This window comes from Centrocercus urophasianus, unplaced genomic scaffold, assembly GCF_019232065.1.
Source record: "Centrocercus urophasianus isolate 14NV4802_14NV808 unplaced genomic scaffold, USGS_Curo_1.0 seq_14, whole genome shotgun sequence".
NCBI classification, from domain to species: Eukaryota; Metazoa; Chordata; class Aves; order Galliformes; family Phasianidae; genus Centrocercus; species Centrocercus urophasianus.
Window position 1 is genome coordinate 38,781,738 of NW_024884586.1, and position 20,887 is coordinate 38,802,624.

The following is a 20,887-nucleotide window of genomic DNA, read 5'->3' on the forward strand; positions in this document are numbered from 1 at the left end:
AATAAGATCTACGTGGAAGAGAAAACCTAAGATATCCCTAGGTGGACTGCATTTATATTCTAAATTTCCACATCACCTCTCCAGGACCAGGACCTGGTAAGTACTACAGACAGCTGGAGAAAACAACAGGATTTTCCTAGTTTCCTATTCACTACTCAGTAACAGCCTGCTTTTTCATTCATTACATACTGAATATGTTTTAAACTGCTTCTCTCAGCTGGATACTTACCTTATTTTTCAATGATAGCATGTATTAGTCATTAGAAGGCTGATGTATACACTGCTTCATAAGTCATGGTAGTTGTTTTCTACTGGAGAGAGCAAGGATGGTGATTTTAAGAATGACTACATTCCTGCCTTAATTATTTTTAGAAAAAATAAAATTATTACTAAAAGATTTGATATAATTTTAATTACATCAGACTATTAATGATACATGCAAATCAAATCAATAAGACTTGCCATTGATCAATCATTTTTCAGTGGGTTTACAATTTTTCCTATGAAGAGGATACTTTGAGTGTATTGATCAACAATCAACAGCAAAAATGGACGGTTGAACTTTATAACAGGAGGAACAGAATGAGGAGCAAACTCTGTGCCAGTGACTGCTGCAGCCTCTGTGCCATTCTCGTGAATGTTCAGCAGAGCCTCGTGAATAGCCTACAAGGAAACACAGCAAGCATTACTGTACACACAGTATGGGAGTGGAATGACTAAAACTGGCACAAAGTTAATTCACCTCCTGTCTTTCAAAGAAATGACTGGTAGGTCACAAGCTAAGAAGAAGGAAATTTAGTCCATGGTAGGTGTTCTAGCAATGTTGCCTCCATGAGTTTGTTCCACTCAGTATTTTTCACCATGTGTGTCAGGGCAGAACACTTGAATTCAGAGCAGGGATTACTACTTCAGAAGGAAAAAAAGTAAAATTTCAGAGCTGTTCTGTCTGTATATTTAATGCCTCATGGATTAAACTTTTGTCAGTAGAAAATAAATATCCATACAAAAATTTATTTTTGCATTTTCAACATTTGTTTCATTAAACCAAGATATTATAATGTTATAGTTACTGCATTTGCAATGCCCATAAGAGTGTTTATTATTTACAGAGATAAAAAAAATTTATCTCTGTATTATCTGTTCTTCCCAAGAAACGGGATGCTTTCCTGTAGCTTGGTCCCTCTTATATGATTAGCACTTGCCAGTGCCTTCCGTGGAAATAGTTTGAAAGTCCTTTAAAATTATAGAATCACATGCATGTATTAAAGAAAAGGTGCCACTTTTCATACTAGACATGCTCATGCAATGCAGCTCCAAAAGATGGTGTCTCCTCTTGCATGCTGAAAATATTTTGTTCCTGGAAAAATTTATATAAGCCTCCCAGTCTTTGCCACAACTTCAGGGTGCCGGAAGGAAGGCAGTATTTTTATTTTCAGATCCTGAATAAGTCTGAAAGAATTTAAAGTTGCTCTAAAAGTTGAAGTGTTTAAATTCACTGTTATCAATCATTCCCAGGACTAAGAATTATTCTGGAACATAGCTTAAATTAAGGCAGTTGATGAATTGACAGACTTTTCTGTTGACCAACTTACTCTTGAAACCTTCAGATCAGACTTTCCTGTGATTCCAGACAGATTAGCCTGGTCAGAAAACACATCTATTACACCCAGATTCATGAATATCTTCTTTAAGTCATAGGTGCCAGAAATGGATACTTTTGGAATATGCACTTCCATCCTCCTATTAATTTAAAAGAGATTTATGGTGGTTATTACGATCAAGGTACAACTTGAAGTCTCCCAACTTGCTGGTAATTCTGTGCTAAAATGTTAGTCTTCAAATATAGAAAAAATGAGAGCAAAAAGGTGGGAAGACAATGGTCAGGATGATGGGAAAATGTAATATGAGGAAGACATAGAGCTTGTTTCCAGTCTTACAATCACCCCTTGAATAGACAACAAGCAGTGGTAGTGCTAGCACCCTTGTGGGTACATTTGCATTCATTTGCTAGTCCTCAAGATTTATTTATTTTTCTTAAATCATACCCCATTCTCTCTACGGGATCATGTTTCTATGTCACAGTAGTACCACTGTTAACATATTATATTTGAGAAAAAAAATGAAGATACTGAAGATCAACTAAAAAGTGTACAGAAAGAGAAGCTGCTTCCCAGCTCACAAATTTTTTTCCCTCATGACAAAGCAGTGCTACTTCAAATTGCTGCTGAATGTCAAATCAAATTGTTTAGTCTGTTCATTTATGCCAGTTCCATTACTTAAACCTCGAATGAAAAACAAAACCTTATAACTCTAAAAATTGACTTCAGTGTTTAGACCTCAGGTTCTGACTACTGCAAAGCATCAAATTAGAATTTACCGTCTTTCAAGTGATTTTTCCCATTTAGACAGCGTGTCTTTCATCAGACCATCCTCCAGCCATTTCATTTTTCCTTCATTGGGCAGAATGAACAATGCTGAAACATTTCCCTTGTAAGGAATCCTCACCACCTTGCATGACATCTTCTTGTCAGAATATATGTCATAAAAGCTATCTCGAACCATCATCTTCACTTCAACCAAGGTCTTTGCATTCACATAGAAATAATCCGTGTGAGTCCCCTTCATATTGAAAGGATTTTCCCAGTAGGCTTAAAAGTAAAAGGAAAAGAACACAGTTGCATGCTTATTTTAAGGAGGATACATAAGTATAATCTAGTCTAATTTACACCAAATACATCCATATCTAAAGATTTATGCTCATAACTGAAGATTAGAGGAATTCAAAATTTATTCAAGGTCCATATCATCACTGCTCTAATATGTTCAAGTAACGAATATCCAAGATTAAACTCCAGAAAGGTGTTGCAAGTCAGATAAATCAAATGAGATAACTTCATGATGTTATCTTAAATTTATTTGAAGAAGAGGAAAAATCTGAAGAAAAAGAAGTGCCTAGCCAGGATCCAGTGAGTTAATTTGCAACCACTTTGCTTGTTAAGCAAATTCCACAGCAGATGACTTTTTAAAAGTGGCATGTTAAGTTCCTTCTATTCTTTCTCATCTGTTCCTCATCTGGTAGCACTAAGGAAAAAATTCAATGAAAGAACAACCTGAACTTTTGGGTTTGATAATGACTTCATTACAGTAAGTGGAACGGAGCTTCTAAACCTTTAACCTTCCACCCTTATTCAAATGACTTTTTAATGGTATTCTACTTGTATTAAGTCATTTGCTGAACAAATACAAACAGATGATAGTTTGTCATTTCAGAACTAAGTGCGCTTGTTTTTTAAATATTGAACAGAAACAAAATAAAATTGAAAAATAAGTAGTAGAATATAAACACTGAAGTACTTTAACTACTTTATAAGTTTGAACTCTTTCCTGTCCCACCATAAGGAATGTACCTTCTGACTACGGTACCTAGATTTAATAGAGTACCTGAAGTGAAAGCTATTTTACTGAATCCTGTTCTATTTCCACCTATTACCAACTTCCTGGGTGGATAATTCAATGTATGTCCTGCACACTGCTACAAATGGACATTACCTTTACGAAGTTCATCGTTGCTAAAGCAGCACATTCTGAAGTACCTGCTGGTGTATATATGCAATGTGATGACTGGCTGTGGAATGCTTAGAGCCCAACTCCATAGATATGTACCCATTTAAGAAGCCTGGATTGTAGGTAAACTAAAGTTTTGTCATTTTTTATAATCTTTGGAATTTATTTTGTTTCTTCATATAGGATATAGACATACGGCAGAATAATTTTTGCTATAAAACAAAAGTCTGATAGAAAAATCCACAAATGCATGAATTTGCTGCGCTCTGGAAAGTCCATAAAACCTGAAATTTGCAAATAAGTGAATTTTTGTGCTTATAAACCTAAAAATATGCCAGAAAACTATAGATGTATTAAGAGGTTTCAGAGCATGAGAACTTGCAATGTTTCTTATAGTTTTAACACTGTCCTTCTTTTAAAAACAATTGAGAAATAGTCTGGGATTTTTTTCCAGTCCAAGGCAAACTTGAATATTGCAGTAAGATTTGTATGACTCAACTTACCTTTGAAATAAATATAGTTAACGAGTACCATTAAAGAGTTTGGATTGAGGTCTTTCAGTATTTGATTTATCTTCCCATGGGTTTTGTTTTTTATATGATCATTGATCTCTTTTTTAGCCTCAGTAGAATTCTGAATGTTACTAGAAATAATTTCTGCTTTGTACAGTTTTTTTATGTCCTTCAGAAATGCTGTCAGTGGCTTCAGGTGTTTGTCCATAAACAAGGTATTTCCCATGCTCAGCTCCACCTGGCTGCCAGGACGGTTCAGCAAGAGAAGGAGATGATGAAAGCCATGGTGTATCTCCTCCTCCCTGTTGTTGGTGAGATTAAAGGCCAGCCCCTCCAGCAGCTGAGCCTGGGTTGTGGCTCTGGAGCCGAGGGCCAGCAGGGCAAAGGCAGCAGAGACACTGACTGGGGAGAAGAAAATATTCTTGCCAGGTGCTTGGACAGTTGCTTGCCTGTAAAACCTGAAGGCAAAGTCTGTGTTGCTGGGTATTATATGCTGGCAGAAAGCAAGAGAATCTTCCTCATGAGGATGCTGCTCATGGAGGTGAGTTACCTTGGGTTCTTCATTGTGATGGTCAGTCTGTCTCATGCTGGGGACTGCAGGGTAAAGGATGGCAAGCAGCAAGTATAGCAGGAGGATGGCCTTCATCATACTTTTCAACTACTGTGTGGACAAAAATAAATTGTGTTGGACTCTGGAGAATGGCATGTGAACATCTCATCTTTTATTTATATCTGCTGCTGCCTACAGAAGTTACTAACACTGTTAATCTCCTGGCCTGCTCCTTTATTATGACATAGTTTTGAAACACTCCTGCTTTGATCTCAGATGTAATTCATATCAATTACTGCCCGCTTCAGTTCTGCTTTCCTCCAGCTACACAAGTCCCTTGTTACTGGGTGCTTGTCAAGAGAGTAGCATGTGATTATTAAAGGAAAACATGATTCAGAGGGAGAGAGTAAATTAAAAGGTTTATTGCTTTTTTTTTTCATGTCACTGTAGATCCATTTTATGATGTGGTGACACATCAGAAACAACTCTGACGTCTTGTGTGTTTACCTCTAAGAGCTCTCATATGAGATATGATATTTGTGATTGTAAGAGGTTTACGTCAAATGACAGAGCTATGTCAGTGGAAAACAATAAAGATTTACAATAGTCAAAACATCATCTTTCTCATTCCTGATTCATTTTGACACACAAAGTGAGTAATCACAAGCGCACTAAGAACATTTTCCTGCTTTAACATCTGATTAGATCAGAATACACTGCTTTATTTTAAACCATCACTCAACTAATGCATGTCTTCCAGATGGGTTCCTCTATTTTTCCAACCCCGCAACACTGATAGATGGTGAGGCCACCAGAGTAGGCATGGCCTATCCTGTCTGTCTAAAATTTGTATGACTAGGGAACCCTCCTCTCAGCAAACCTAAGTTTATATATCCTACTTATTATTTACACCACACTGGTGTAAATAAGACACCTCATTTACCTCGGAGCTTTAGCTATCACATCAGAAACTTTAGAGAACCTCAGTAATGACATCAAAACAGAATGACTGTTGGAAAGTCAGAATATTTTTCCTCTCCTTAAGTAAGATGATTTCTTCTAGATTTGAAAGAGGTGTTTTGGATATATATTCATAGCAGAGTTTTTCTTGTAGACCTGCTGTAATGTATCTCCACGATTTGCTATTCAGTATCTCTTGGAAATTAAATTCTGCTGTCATTTGAGTGCTTAGAAACCAAGTTTCACCTTTGAAAGTAGATGTGCTTCATGACTCACTAGCTAAATGTCATACAGCTGCATCAAAGTCTTTAAAGTAAAGATATCTGGGTACTTACATTGCATTCAGAAGCTCCTGCACTTGCATGGATTGTGCTCGTTCTTGTTGCTTTACTCACACTGCTGTTTTCCTCTGTTAAACATTACATGGCTTCAAATACAGATAATCTAAAAGGATAAAGCTAACTGCTGATGAAGCTAATTTTCTTGGCTGCCATATTCATGTGAACACATCTCTACTCCAATCAGAGCTAAGACCATGGGACAAAGCCAGTCGATTGAGAGGAGTGTTATGCTCCATAAGGGTCATAAAGCAATGCCTAAGCAAGTATTAATTGAAAATGAGATTTTGTGCCAAATACAGCTACTTTGCTCTATATATTACCTGAGATAGAAACTACCTTTGGATTGTAGAGTTCTACCCAGCACTAAGCTTGACAGCCAGGTTCATGGTAAGAGAGCTATGGGGAACACCTCTCCTTCTCAGTGATGCTACTTGGCCTACCATATATTTGACATTTGTGAGAGCAACATATACACCCAGTTCCTTTATATAGATACTTTCCTTGTTTCCCAAAGTTAGCATATTTTTGCTGAAGCACAAAAAAGATTTGTTCCTAACCCTGATAGTATTGGAATTAATATGCTATATCCTATATAAGTATCAGGTAGCTACAGGGAAGCTATGGGGGAGGTTTTAGGTTTAAGAACATACCTAGAGTATATACTGAAGGCATGCGTGGTTGCAGTCAGATTTTTCCAAAAGAGTGGTGGGGGATTGGAGATTCATGATCTGTGAGGTCCCTTCCAACCTGAGCCATGCTGTGATTCTGTGAACAGGACTAAAAGGTCTGAAAGCTCCATCCCTTAATTCAGCAGTCTCTCAGCAGGGAAAGAGGACGTACAGAAGATACACTGTGCTCAGCCTGGCAAAATCTTCCCTACATTTCTTTTCTCCAAAATGTTTGCCTTATCTCTGTTATCCTGTTTGGCAGAGCCTTCATTCTCATTTATATTGCAGATAGATTTTGAGACCTGTAAGTCAGGAGTCTTCAATATAATAATTTGCATAATTTGAAGGTAAATATATTCATTTCCAAAACTTGCTATGGAAATTACAGATTACCAATGGATTTGTCAAATTATCCAGATGGAAGATCTATGATTCGTATTGTGTCCTGACAGAACTAGCATTCATGCGTCAGTCAACCATTGTACAAGGGGGTTCAGTTCCTGATTGCCCTGCATTTCATATTTCACAGTTTTTAGACGTACTCAAGATTTACTTTAGTTTTCTCATAATAGTTACCTATCTGAAAAGCACTCCCAAACAGAGAACAGTGAGAAAATAAATTCTATTATAAAGAGATGAGCCATCTTTCATAGAATTTTTGACATTGCAAAACTTCAAAGATAATACTTCAGCTCTAAGATCTCAGTAAAGAAAGGATACAATCTCATCTTGTTCATTAAGCCCCCAAAACTTTCATGACCATGTACAGCATGTGGGGATTGAGAGAAAAACAGCAAAATTTATGTAGCAGAACTCCCCTGAATGTAGTGCCTCCTCTATTGTTATGTTGGCCACAGTGTTGGAGATGGGTGTTGTAGAGGCTGAAGTCCGTTACACTGGAATGACAGGAAATAAAGTCTCTAAATCTATGCTTAGGATCCAAAACAAAAATATTTTCATCTTTACTTCATACTTTGATTTGGCAGACACTTGAAAGAAATGCTATGTTGCTTGATATCTGAGGGCCAAGTCATGTTTTTAACTAGGAGACCTGCTGTGGGTTAAGGAGTGTAATTTTAAAAATTCAGCTTTGGAAACTATAGTCACACTGGTGGGAAGTTTGTCTAAATAAAATTCTTATTAATCCCAGGTATCTGTAATTTAACCTTCTGTTTGAATACCAATGATTGGCTTAAAAGAAACTTTTTTACAACAGCAGCCTAAAATCATACATAGGCATATAAGCATAAGTTCAAGTTCTGAATGCACTAAAATGTGGTCACTTGCTTCATTTTTCTCTTCAGCACATTTACTGAAGAAACACATTTTTTCTGTCAGCACTAATATAAACACAGATCACAAATTGTTCTTATCAGATGTATCACGTTTATACATCTTGAAAAGAAAACAATGTTGATTTCTGTAACTGATATTAAGGAGAACTCAAGTCTCCTGTTTTCATTTAGCTTCAGTTGTAAGAACTGTCAAGTTTCTGCAAACAGTTACACAGTGGCTCTTTAGGAAGTCGTGCCTCACAAAGTAATGAGGTTTAATTGGTCCTATCTAATTTGACAGTTTGCTGCTGGCATACTATCTGCTAGTGCAGCTGGTTAATGATACACATGTTGGTATGAAATAATGATCACTCCTTGACAGTTTGTTTTTCAATTATTACTTGACTGAATCTTGCATTTTCAAGTTGTCTTCCCACATAAACTTTGCCTACTCCGACTCTCACATTTAAAAACAGGCCTGGGTTAATAAGGTTAAGATGTTCTTCATTTTACATTTTGATAAGGGCTATTTTAAAGCCAAACATTAGCTATGCCTATATATAAAAAAAAAATTCTAGTTGTCTGGCTATGTGAAGTTTCAGTCATCCAAGGAATCACAATCTCTATTGTGAAGCTCATAATAACTCAAACAAATATCACTGTGCCACAGTACCAAAACCCTGAGCCCAGCACAGAGCTCACATCTGCCTTTTCTCAAGGCAAAATTAGATCCATGCAGAAAGAGTCACAGATTTAAGACCACAGTAACTTCTCTTATACCTCAGAAATTAGTCTTTGTTGTTGTTCACATGTTGATGCTTATGGCGGAAACATCAAAAGTGAAATTTTCAAAATTGAAATTCTAGGCCAGGTTTTCTCTGTTTCTGGATATGGGCAGTTTAACCTGCAGTCATAGCCAGTGAAGACCTCCATAAAGGGAGAAGTATTCAGCAGTCCTCACTAGTGCAACCTCTCTGTATTCTCCAGAGAAATTAAACAGATCTTCATGAAGGTCCTGCGAAACAGTAAGCAAATTTCATCGAAACATGGATCAAGAGTCGGAGATGGGAGGGGAACCTTCAAATATGGAGATTCCATAGTCTTTCTGGGAAGCTGTGAGAATCCTTCTTTGTTTTTTGGCTCAAAGCTTGCTTCCTGAGGTATTTCTTGTGATAAGACTCTGAGTGATTTGTTGAGAAGGCAACTAATGGGTGCTAATCATGTCACAATGGATATCGCTTTGGGAACATTTGAAAGCCCCTTCCTCCAGAGCTGCTTGCTCTGTAGAAGAGTGGATGAGAGTGCTCAGGAGTGTTTACTGGCGGAAGATCTGGCCTGTGACAAAACAGCTCCAGCTAGGTGTGGGAAAACTGGGGAACGATACCATCGTGTTCTGTGAGAAACAGGATGCAGATGGGCATCCCTACTCCCTCTTATCTGCTGGCAAGGTCCAGAAGATGGGTACAAAGGAGTTTCTGCTGAGATCCCAGAGCCATAAGCTGCCACTCAAAGGAGAGCTGACTCAACCACTTTGGATTTGAGCTGTCACTCCAAAGACAGCTGACTCAACCACTTTGAAAGCATTGAAAAGGGGCCATCATCGCCATGGTCCTCGTCGTCCTTCGTCGTCAATAGAACAACAATGCCTGACAACCCACCACTACTGAAGATCAAAGACTGAACTACGAACCTCGCTGGATCCATGGTGGTGACTATGTCCCTCTTGCTTCCTATAAAGACTCCTTGCTTCTTCTTTTCTATCTTCTCTATAAAGACTCCTTCCCTTCCCCATTACCCTAATTCATAATAAAATTGGAGCGAGACAGAAGCCTCTCCCAGTATTGCACTACTTCATGGTAATAAACAAAAGTACTTATTTTGAATTTTCCATATCCCAACTGTTCATCTTCTATTCAGTTTCTGCCAGCTTCAGCATCATTCACTTCTTGACATTGTCCTGATGTTTCTGGGTTATCACTTGTAGTGAGGATGTTGTGTTTGCTCAGCTTGAACTTGTTTACTAGGAACTGAAGGAAAATTTCCATGGCTCTGGCTGCTCCTCTGTCTCTATCATGTTAAAGGTGAGGCCTTTGTGTTCCCAAATCCACATGGATAATCTGGACCCCAGGATAGCATTGGGAAGGCAGTCTAATGTCTCAAAGGAGAGAATAAAATGCTTTGCCAGCTACCTTTTTTCGTGACCCACTTGTAAAACATAATGCAAATTCAGCACTGCTGATGATAGTCACCCCGAGATAAGGACAGGTTTCCAGGGAAATGTCAAAGTATCTTGCAGCTCTTGAGCTATGCTAGTCACCGAGGTGACTAGTGAGTATGTGGGAGTGGACTTGTTTGCTGGCTGCCATTTAAAATGTAATGAGGAATAGGCTACTATAAACTACAAATTGGTAAGAAAGCATAATGAAAATTATCCATCTATCCATGTAATGCCATCAGTATTAACAGAGGTTAATTGATGCTGTTTCAGATTTATGACTGAGCTTATAGGACAGCATGTATACAATGAGACAAAATAGTTTTAATTAATGTTTTTGAAGTAGTTTCTAAAGAAATACTGGAACACCTTTAAATCCACTATGCCAGAAATACTTCCTCAGTTTTAGCCACAGAAATGAGATATAAACTTTAGGCCTCAGTGGTTAGTTCAGTATTGCCAAACTCCATGAATACTGATGTGTTTAGAAAGGCTGTTTTCCCCTTAAACTTCTCTTGACCTTTCAATATCTTTCTCCACCCAAATTCCACCTTCATCCAAAGCATACCTGTCACATCCAACTTGAGTGTTTTGGAAAGAAAACAGATCTGGAATTTCTGGGGGAACATGGGATGAACTATGTGGGAGATCAATGTCAGTAAAAAAGAAATTATATGAGTGTGGACTTTGCTGCTGAAAGCAATGGAAAGATGGAGCAGATCAGACCCTTTATACTACTTCTGAATTAGTTTGTTCCTTCATTTTGTTAAGCTGAATTAAATGAAAGTTTTTATCTATGATGTCTTAGTTTGTATAGCAACACAGCTACATAAAGGAATGTTTTTAGAAAAGAATCAAGTATTATAATTACATATGTTTACCCAATTATGATTTTGTCCTCATTTTTTCTTCATTTCTTTTTAATCCAGGAAGTGAACTATTGCACTAAGCAGCCTCAACATCTTACACCATTTAAAAACTGGACAAAAAGTGAGTCATCTGAGATTGAAATAGCTCTGAGATTCATTTTAATTCATCCGACTTAAAAGAACTTAAACCCAAAATCTTATGTATGCAATACAGAAAGTGCAAAAAGAAAGTCTCATAAAAATAACACAGAAATAGAAATCTTAGAAAGTGAACAGACAGGCCTGAATCTTTATTCTGAAGCAGATATTTTCCTAGTCCATGTTCTGTAGAGAGGTGACTCCCTTTTTCACTGCTGTCAACCTCACTCTTTTTTAAAGGGAAAATAGGAATCTATTCCATAGACAGCATATGTAATATGTTTTGTAGCACAGATGTTATCTTCTCACAAGCTACCTCCTTACCAAGGTGTCTTCTTCTCCACTTTTTAGTGTTGCTTGCACTCCATCCAGCATAAAGCAACAACAATCTGTAAATCAGCAGCTGAGAAAGCTCTCCCTTTTTCCTCCTATTTAATCCAGGCATCTAGTGGTTTACATGCTGTTGAAGATACTGTAAAACAAGTTTGAGAAATATTTCTCACATTGCTCATACCAAACACATTCAGACACATTCAGATCCATTTTAATTGGAGAAATCTCTTAAGAAATGTCAAAGCCAGCCATGCAGATGGAACGAGTGACATGAAGTATGTGATGGAAAGCCAGCAGCCCTACTGAAGGATGCATTGCTTATGGAGCCCTCCATTTCTGATGGACAGTAAACCTACTTTTTTCCCACATTGATCTGGTTTATGACTGAAATTGTTTCTGACATTAAAAATTTTGTGGTTCATAACATTCTTAGATTTCTAGAAGCAGAAGCATGATGCTATTCCTGGGAAAGTGAAATAGGAAGAGCTAGTGAGATGTTCAGACAGTCTCTTAGTCCATAATCTGGAAACAGTTCATGGAAATCAAACTGAACTTCAAAGTCAGACATCCTGGCAATCTTTGTCTGGAAGAATGCTGCAGACATGGCCTGGGAAAAGGTGAAGTTCAGTATGCACAGGAGGGATATTTCAAACGAGAATAAAAGAGTGAAACACAATAGTACTTCAAGTGATTTTCTGTGTTCACTAATGTTTTTATTGTCACAATACAATTATCACAATACTGCAATGTCTTCATGTGTATTTTCCTAATCAAGAAATATTATTATGTATAATAGATTAAACAAAAACCAAAACAAAAACAAGCAAACAAACAAATTATAACCCCAGCCTAATTTATGTTGCATTTGAAGAAGAGAGATACAACTCTTTACCAAAGATTTTCAGGAGTCAAACAGCCACAGACCTTTCATTTTGCCCCGCAGATATTTTTTCCTGGCCAAATGACAGAGCATTTGCCAGGAATCTACTAAATAGCAGAAATGCTGCGTTAACTTCATGTCAGTGTGAATTACATCATTTGTTTTGTTCTCTTAACCGCCACTTACTTTTCAGTGAAAAATCACCAGAGAGCTGAGAAATTTATGTAGTATTGCCCAGAGATATGTTAGTTACCAGTTGGATTTACTGTTATGCTGAATGCATAATGAAATACATCATACCTGATTTTGAGAAGTACAAAACCCTGAGTGATAGGGCTGGGATATGACTGCAACAAACCAATTTGTGGGGATAATTTTTTTCTGGCAAAGAGGACGTTGTGGACATCTAGGACAAGTAGGCTGGTATTAACCTGAGACTCCCCTCTCATTATAACTGAGGCATCATGGGGACCGTCCACACCAGAACTTCATAAACTTCGCTAATATTTTTCTTCGTCATTGCGTCCTGAGGATGACATGGAGAAAGAACAGTATCATACAGCAGAGGAGCGTAGCGAGTTATTCAATATCAAGATAATAGTAACAAGATCTGGTGAATTAGTTCTCATGTATTAGAAAACAAATAAAAAGGCAATTTGGCTGTGGTGTCATTCTACGATATCTCCTTTTTGATGACAATACGCTGGCATCAGAACTGTGTACTTCAGCTTTGTTTTTCTCCTTAAGCAGCCTCTGCCTTTCTTGTTATTGAAATATGGGTTCCTATTTGTTATTGCATTGTATACAGCATCACTAAGTTTTCCAGTAGAATATGCAATTTGCTTTTCAGTTAATGACCTTTAAGGCTGTTGGCTATATTACATGCTGTTCTTCTTAGCTGATACCGCACAGCTCTGGGAACAAAGACCTGTGCATTGGCACTGGCTGCTGGCTGCTTGAAATATATCATTTTCTTTGCTTTCCTTCAAGCATATTATTACTTTCTCTGCCCCCTCACACAATCCTGGCTGCAATTTCTTCTTCTGTGTTCTTCAGCACTACTCATAATTGCTGTTGGATATATTTTTTTTCAAATTCTTTTCAATGTCCAAAGGATTAAGTGCATCTCCAACATGGATTGATCTTGGAGTGTTTTTGGGTTTTTTTTTTGAGCTGTTTATTTATCTTTTTTACTTTGTTTCACTTTTGTAGATAAATCTTTGCCAGTTGTTATAGAACAAGAAACACATTAGCTTTTGCTTTTTAGATTGGCAATTCTTCCATGACTTTTAACATCAACAGAGTAGCCTTCTCTCTAGAGTGCATGATTGAATGACTCAAAATAGAGCCATACAATCATTCACTCTAGGGAGGATTTCTCTAGAGAGAGAAGACTGCTTTGTGGTATGCAGACATGCAGTTCACAGTTACCAAACAAACCAATCAGCAGAAATCCAGAAAAGAAAAAAAGCAACAACAGATTGAAAGAAGAAACCCTTCCCTGAGCAAAATATGAGCACACTAAACTTGTGACACTCATAACAGCTTTGCAATTGCTCTGTATTCATTACTTAGCATTCAAGTATGTGGAGAAGAGTGAGAAGTTCTGGTGAGAAACATTTTCTGAACTTTATCAAATTTTATCTTTATTTTTACCACAGAGGACCTGTATATGGTCCTTACTTCCACTTGAAGGTGACTCTATGTGAAAAACAATTTCATTATATTTATTAGTTACATGGTTAATTCAGAGATAGTTTTATAGCACAGAGAGTGTTAATGATAGAGGGACTAATCCTCACCTGGTCTCATTTTACTTTTGAGACGAGGTATCCCAAGAATAAAGCATGATCAAAGTCAGCTTTTCTTCTGTACTTATATCCTGGTACATTTTCTCTAAAAGCTGATCTAATGCTTTCTAGAAAGCCTGGTGCTAAACTCAGCATCTTAATAAGACAATAAAGGGCATGTGGACGGATTGCTTTAAGGATTATGAGAAAAGAAAAAATAGGTTATACGTATTTCATGATTGCCTTTTTTTTTTTTTTGAGAGAGAGAGAGAGAGAATTTAATACTTCAATAATAAATATATATAACCATAGCTACATGTGATTTCTATTTAAGCATTCCTCTTATACAGTATGCTTTCTTTGGGAAAATAATGTAGGAAAAGGTCCTACTGTATTAGAATTTGACAAAATACCTCACGGCATCTTTTCATACATAAATGGAAGCACAAGCTTTGACTCGTATTTCCATACGATGCTTGATTAGTCCTCATCTGCTTTCAAATAGGTCAGGCATCAAAGGGAGATCTGATTGGCAAAATATCATTTAAATTTTTTCATGATAGCAAACAGATAGTATTGATCTGGGGTCCACAATGAAGAACAAACAAAGTCTCATGATATTTGCTTACACAGTCATTTGTCACTGCAAAGCTGGACTTCAGCATGCTGTCCTGAATTAGCCCCACAATTTGCCAAGTACTTTTAAATGATATTCTGTACAATCAGTTTAGCTGTGTTACACTGAGATTAAGTCTGTATATACGCCCCGTGTTCTAGCCAGCAGCTTTTACTCAATACTGAATAGATCAAAAACAGATGTCAGTAAGGAAGTTTTGTCACTAGTTTATGTGATTTTGATGAGGGTTTTGAATGTGAACATCAAGCAACACTTGGATGACATACAGCTACAGTCTAGTAATACTGATAGTGGTAATTTAACACCAGAGACAAGTCAAAATCCCCCAAACAATCAGGACATTATTGTTTCAGAAATAGTCATTATTTTCATTGTATATTATTTCACATTTTAAGAGACTAAAGACTGCGAAGTTGCTATTTGTATTTATTTTTTACCAATTTGAGATATTCTGTAGTGAAAAATCTAATAAGTATTTAACTGCTTTCAACAGCTTTGCATATTTTAATAAAATAACACACTAGCAATATACTAGACTCGTGAATCTCTCAAAGAAAAGGTACAAATTTCAAGTAACCATATGTTTTTATTCTATAGTATCAATCCACTGCTAAAATCTAGTCTGATTTAAGAAATACTGCCTGAATTTGATGTGTGTGTCTATGATAGCTTTCTGAGTTCAAAACAGATTAATAGTCCCTAGAAAAGCTTTGCTGTTTTCTATGAGAAGATAAAAATTTCTGTACCACAGCCTGACTTGTCTATCTAGAAAGTGTGATAATGAAATTGGAATCCATAAGAGAAATGAGAAATGAAAGTGACAGCAAATCCATAAAAAAGAAACTGGTGCTATCACGTGGAATATTCCACCATTTATTTTATCTCAATACATTATCAATACCTCAGCAATGAAGAGCAACTTAATTGCTTAAAAGCTACATCATCCATGAAAGAGGCTACAGATCACCACATATACTGGAGAGTGTCTGGAAGGCATTATTACAGAACAGCTGAAAAGTGACTCATACTTTGTTAACAATACAAGTTACATACAGTTGTAGACCAGAGGGGAAATCTGTGTCATTTGGGCAAGAAAAAGTAGTTCTTGCTTTTCGGGGGTTAGAAATGTGTATAATAACAACAGTTGAAAGACACCAGTGCACATTGATGTACACAAAGTTATTACTGGATCACAGGATCTTAGGTAGCTGTGTGCAGAAGTACCTGTCCTCTGGGCAATCAGTTATTTTTTCAGAGGATTTACAATTTTCCCAATGAAGAGGATGGTATGAGCATATTTATCCACAATCAGCAGGAGAAAGGGCCTGTTGAATCTGACTCGAGGAGGACGAGAAAAATCACCAGATCTCCATGTAATCTCCTTCACTGTGACTCCTGCTGCTTCAGTGCCATTCTCATGAACATTTAGCACAGCTCTGTGGATCACCTGTGAGGATATAAAGCACAACAACCTGCAGAGGGAGACCTGCCTGGGATGGGATCTGGCAGCAGCAACCTGAGGAAGTTCATCTCCAGCTCTTCCCTGCCCACTCAATCAACAATCACATCAGCCCTGAAAGCCTCCATCAACCGAGTGTGCAGAGAGAAATCTCTGTGCAGCAGATGGCCAAAGAGCACTCAAGATGACTGATGATGAGAAGTTCTGGAAGTAAAGAAAGCTGGCAATTTAGCCTGGACTAAGTTTTACATTTGGCATCTTCATGTGTTATCAGAAATCTACCCTATCATCCAGCTGAAAAAACACTTTTTTTTTTAGAGCACTAGAAGGGCAAGAGTAATTGCATTTTTGCCCTCTATTAGAGGGTATTTTACCAAAATTAATGTGCTACCTATAGATAATTTTGTTTAGTATCCAAAAGAACATCTAATGATATGTATGTCCTCCTTGTTCTTGATCCATGTGTTTGTAATCCCTTATCTGCGTGTTTGACTTCAGTTTTAGGAAAGGTATGTTTGTCTTTGTGGCAGATGCTTATGATTAAATCTTGCTTCAGAAAGACTGGGATAAGCTTTTCATTTTTTGTTTGTAATGGATTCCCAGAAATAGAAAAATTCTGTGATCACTATATTTCATGTGCTGACTTACTTTTGAAACCATCAGTCCAGGATCCTCTGTAATTCCTGACAGATCAGCTTGTTCAGTGAATACATCAATTATACCCACTTCTCTGACTATCTTTTTCACATCGTAGGTACCAGAAATAGAAAGTTTTGGAATATGTAGGTGTATTTTTCTGAAACAAATAACATCAAAAGGGACAAATTGTCATCTAGGTAATGTTCCTGAGTGGCTTCGCTTCAGTGACAACTCATTCATATTTTTTCTTAAATGACAAAAGTCTGCTGTTAGGTTTCAAATAGCCCTTTCTACCAGTATAGTTATGTAATGCAGAGGATTGGAGCAGTGTAAGTCCGTGTTAAACTCTATATCCACAGTGGGTTTAAAGGATTCAGAGAAGACATAACTGTATATAAACTCTGCTACCAACAGAGCTTCACTAGGCAGTAGACATCCTATAAGATCATGACTTGTTCTAAGGCTGTTTGAACATAAAACAGCACAGAAACAGCACCTGTGCCAGCACAGAAACAGCTTCAGTATTAGTAAATTAATAAAATTCATCTTTCACACACAGCACTGCAGATCCCACCAGGCCCTCACCACTCTAATACCCAATACCTCAGAAATAGCTACTCCATTTAAGTTTCACAATGCCCATATAAAACAAGCCTCTGTTAACTTCATCACCACAATGCTGAGGATAAAAAGATCAATGCCCTGTTTGTTCACTATCCAGATGTATTTTTTGTTTTTTGAGCTAAGAAAGGGGAAGTCCCGCGCAGAGACTGTAAGTGAACAGAGTTCAGTAAAATAATTCAGCTTTTCAAGCTCAATCTTGCTTACTGCTAAATAATGCAGTGATCTCTCACACTAGGAAAAATCTCTTACCTATCTTGGAGGAGCTTTTCCCATTTTGCCACAGTTCTTTTCAAAAGAGCATCTTCCACCTGTTTCATCTTCCCTTCATCAGGTAAAACAAACAATGCTGCAGCATTTCCATTGTAAGGAATCTGAACCAGCCAACAGGACAGCTCTTCATCAAAGTAATTTCTGTAGTAACCTTTCCGATACATCATGTCAACTTTCACAGATGTTTTCTTATCCACAAAAAAATCTTCTTTTTTTGTGTATGAATCACTGAAGGGTTTCTGCCAATGAGCTTATGACAAAAAAAGAAAAATAATTCAGTGGAATAAAAAGACAAATTTTCATTACGAATAAAATGGAATCTAGTCCCACTCTTTCCCTTTGATTAGAGCAAACTTTTTTTTCCATACTACTTCACCCCTTGGTGTTTAATTACTTCCTACATGCCTGAAGACAGTTACAGAGAAACGATACTACAAACAACATCTTTCACTAATTCATGATTCTATCATCACATTAAATAATTTACCAAGTACAACAAAGGTATTTTCTAAAAATAATCCAATCTCTTGGTCTCAATCCAATTAATCCAATCTCAAGGTCACAGACATCCTCACTGTTAACACACGTACATGATTTCACTGGAAAAATTTTTAGATACCGAATGTTTTCCTCAAAACAAATACTCAAATTACAGTTTCTTTCTTTTATTCTCTGCAAAAAGCAGTGCGTCCAAGTTACAATCTTTGTACCCTTCAGTAATTCTTACCTTTAAAGAAGACGTAGTTAACAAGAACCATTGCGGTGAGAGGATCAAGATTTTCTACTAGTTTAACAATTTTCTTATTTGTCTTTTCTTCAATATAACTGTTGATCTGGATCTCAGCACCAGAGGAGTTGTTAAAGTCAGCAGAAAGGACTTCAGACTGGTAAAAGCTTTTGACATCCTCCAAGAACTTCTGTAGTGGTTTCAGTGTCTCTTCTATAAAAAGGACATTGCCCAGGCTTAGATGAAGATCACTATCTTCTGAACGGTTCAACATACGGAGGAGCTGGCAAAAACCTTCGTGTATTTCTTGATCCTGAGTCTTTTTTAGGTTAAAGGCAAGCCCTTCCAGAATCTGTGTTAGTGTCGCTGACTTGGCACCCAGTGCCAGCATTGCAAGGGAAGCAGAAATGCTTATGGGTGAAAAGAAAATATTTTGATCAGTTGCTTCGGATGCAACCAGCTTGTAAAATGAAAATGCAAAATCAGCATTGCTGTGAACTACTTTGACAAAAGTTTTGTTTTTATTTGGAAAAACTCCTTCCCCGTGAGAACTGCTACCTGGGTAACGTGCTCCTTTAGAATCGTCCTGTTTATTGAGGTAGCGAGGATGCTGATGACATTGGACAACAGAATACAAACCAGCCAGCAGAAAACACAAGGAGAAGGTGGGTTTCATTTTCCTTTTACCCCTTCCTGGAAAAGAAATACACCAAACATGACAGGGAAGTAAATTTCTTCATGCTTGCATGTTTCATACAACTAAAATGAAGCTCTCAAAGTACAACTGTCTGTTCTCAAAAATCCCTCCCTTTTGTTTCACATTCCTCATGCAGCAAACCCCTGAATGAATGTCTCCAGATGAACTGTGCATAACCACATACTCACAAAAGGAACAGTTTTGATCATAATAACCAGTGAAATATATACATATATATATATATATATATATATATAGAAGTGGGGGGTTTTTTTTGTTTGTCGTTGTTTTTAAATCACTAATAACACAAAAACACAAAGAAAGTTTATGACCTTTTCTCCAGAGAAAAGAGATGGGAGCCATTTTTATACCTGATAGTGCTGTTACTGCAGCTCTAGTAGTCTTTCTCTCTTACTCAGAGAAATAGATAATGAAATGTGTTAAACTAAAATGTGATGTAATGTGATGTAAACACATACCGTACAGTTTAAGGCACAAAGTACAAGATAAGCCATTTTCTCAAAGATAAAATATCGAATCACTGTAGCAGCAAAGTCTCTATATGGATCTTTGCTGATTCCAAAGCATTTTTTTATTGGATGAAGTATTTTCTGTGCTAGTAGGCAGTTCTTGCTTGTCCTTAACATATTTTGAATCTTTTTATAAGAAATTGTTGTGTATACATTACTTGTGTGTGAAAACACTTCCTTCCCAGGCAACAACACAAACCCCTGAGCTGATATATCCAAATGATCCAAGAAAATATTGAAAGAGTACTTACAGTGCTACAAGAGGACCCTGCTGCATTCACTTTGTCTGCTCCAGTGTTCTCTTCATTGAACAAGATTCACCAGAGCACCTCCGTTAATCATTAATGACTTCAAATAAAAAAATATCAGTGAAGATACACAGCAAGCAGTAATGATGTTCTGGACATTTTGTCCAATCCAAGCATAATATTGTCAAATGTTAGCTCTGATGAGAGGGACGACATCTTGTGGTGCTACCATGTTTGTGGGTTCCTGTAAGATGCTTGCTGTGTGGGTCTATTGAGAGAGCTGGGCCTCTCATGGCTGCATCCAAGGGTGGTGAATCCCCGTGAAGACTGCCTAGAGCCTAGGCATGGTACAAATGTCAAGAAGACCTCAGCACAGCTCCATAAGAGCACAGCCTCCCTGTCTTTCATCCTCCCAGGTCCAGTCTTGGGGAGATTAAAAAAAAAAAAAAAAAAAAAATGTGGCAAGGCTGCTGACAGGGATACAATCTCTCTATCAGTGTTCCCAAACAGGGTAAGCTGCCTTTAGATCTGTAAAACCCTTCTACCTTACAGTGCTCCTTTTTAACATTTACTACAGGGGGTTTCTTAAAGGGACCAGACTGTGTGCAATTAGTAACGATCTTTAGATTCTCTAGTGAGTAACAGCAACAGACATGTGGCATTACTACTCTAATGAGACATTTCTAGCAGGTGCAGCTGCTTACCTATTGCTGATGACCATAGCCTGTGACTGGGTAACGGTGAAGTGGTGGTGTGGAAGAGTTTTCCTCCTGGTTTTTAGAGGAAAACAAAACAAAACCACAAATAACCCACAAAAAAAAAAAAAAAAAAAAAAAACACACCATGAAAAGAATAGCATGGAAGAGAAAAGGTGCTTGGTGGAAAGCTTTCTTTATCAGCACTGCTGTGTGAAAGACATGAGCTGTAACTCCAGAAAAGCTGCTGGTGCCTGGCCAGCTGCC

General features: G+C 37.4%; 1 protein-coding gene across 1 annotated transcript; it reads right to left on the bottom strand.

Annotated features, from left to right (window-relative positions):
* Positions 1–390: 390 nt before the first annotated feature.
* LOC122157661 lies at positions 391–19,205 on the bottom strand. The gene is given in 9 exon segments (XM_042813609.1): positions 391–663; positions 1,593–1,740; positions 2,378–2,648; positions 4,068–4,734; positions 15,984–16,178; positions 16,839–16,986; positions 17,703–17,973; positions 18,451–19,157; positions 19,159–19,205. Coding segments are annotated over 9 exon segments (2,649 nt in total). The 3' UTR covers positions 391–468.
* Between the last annotated feature and the right edge of the window lie 1,682 nt (positions 19,206–20,887).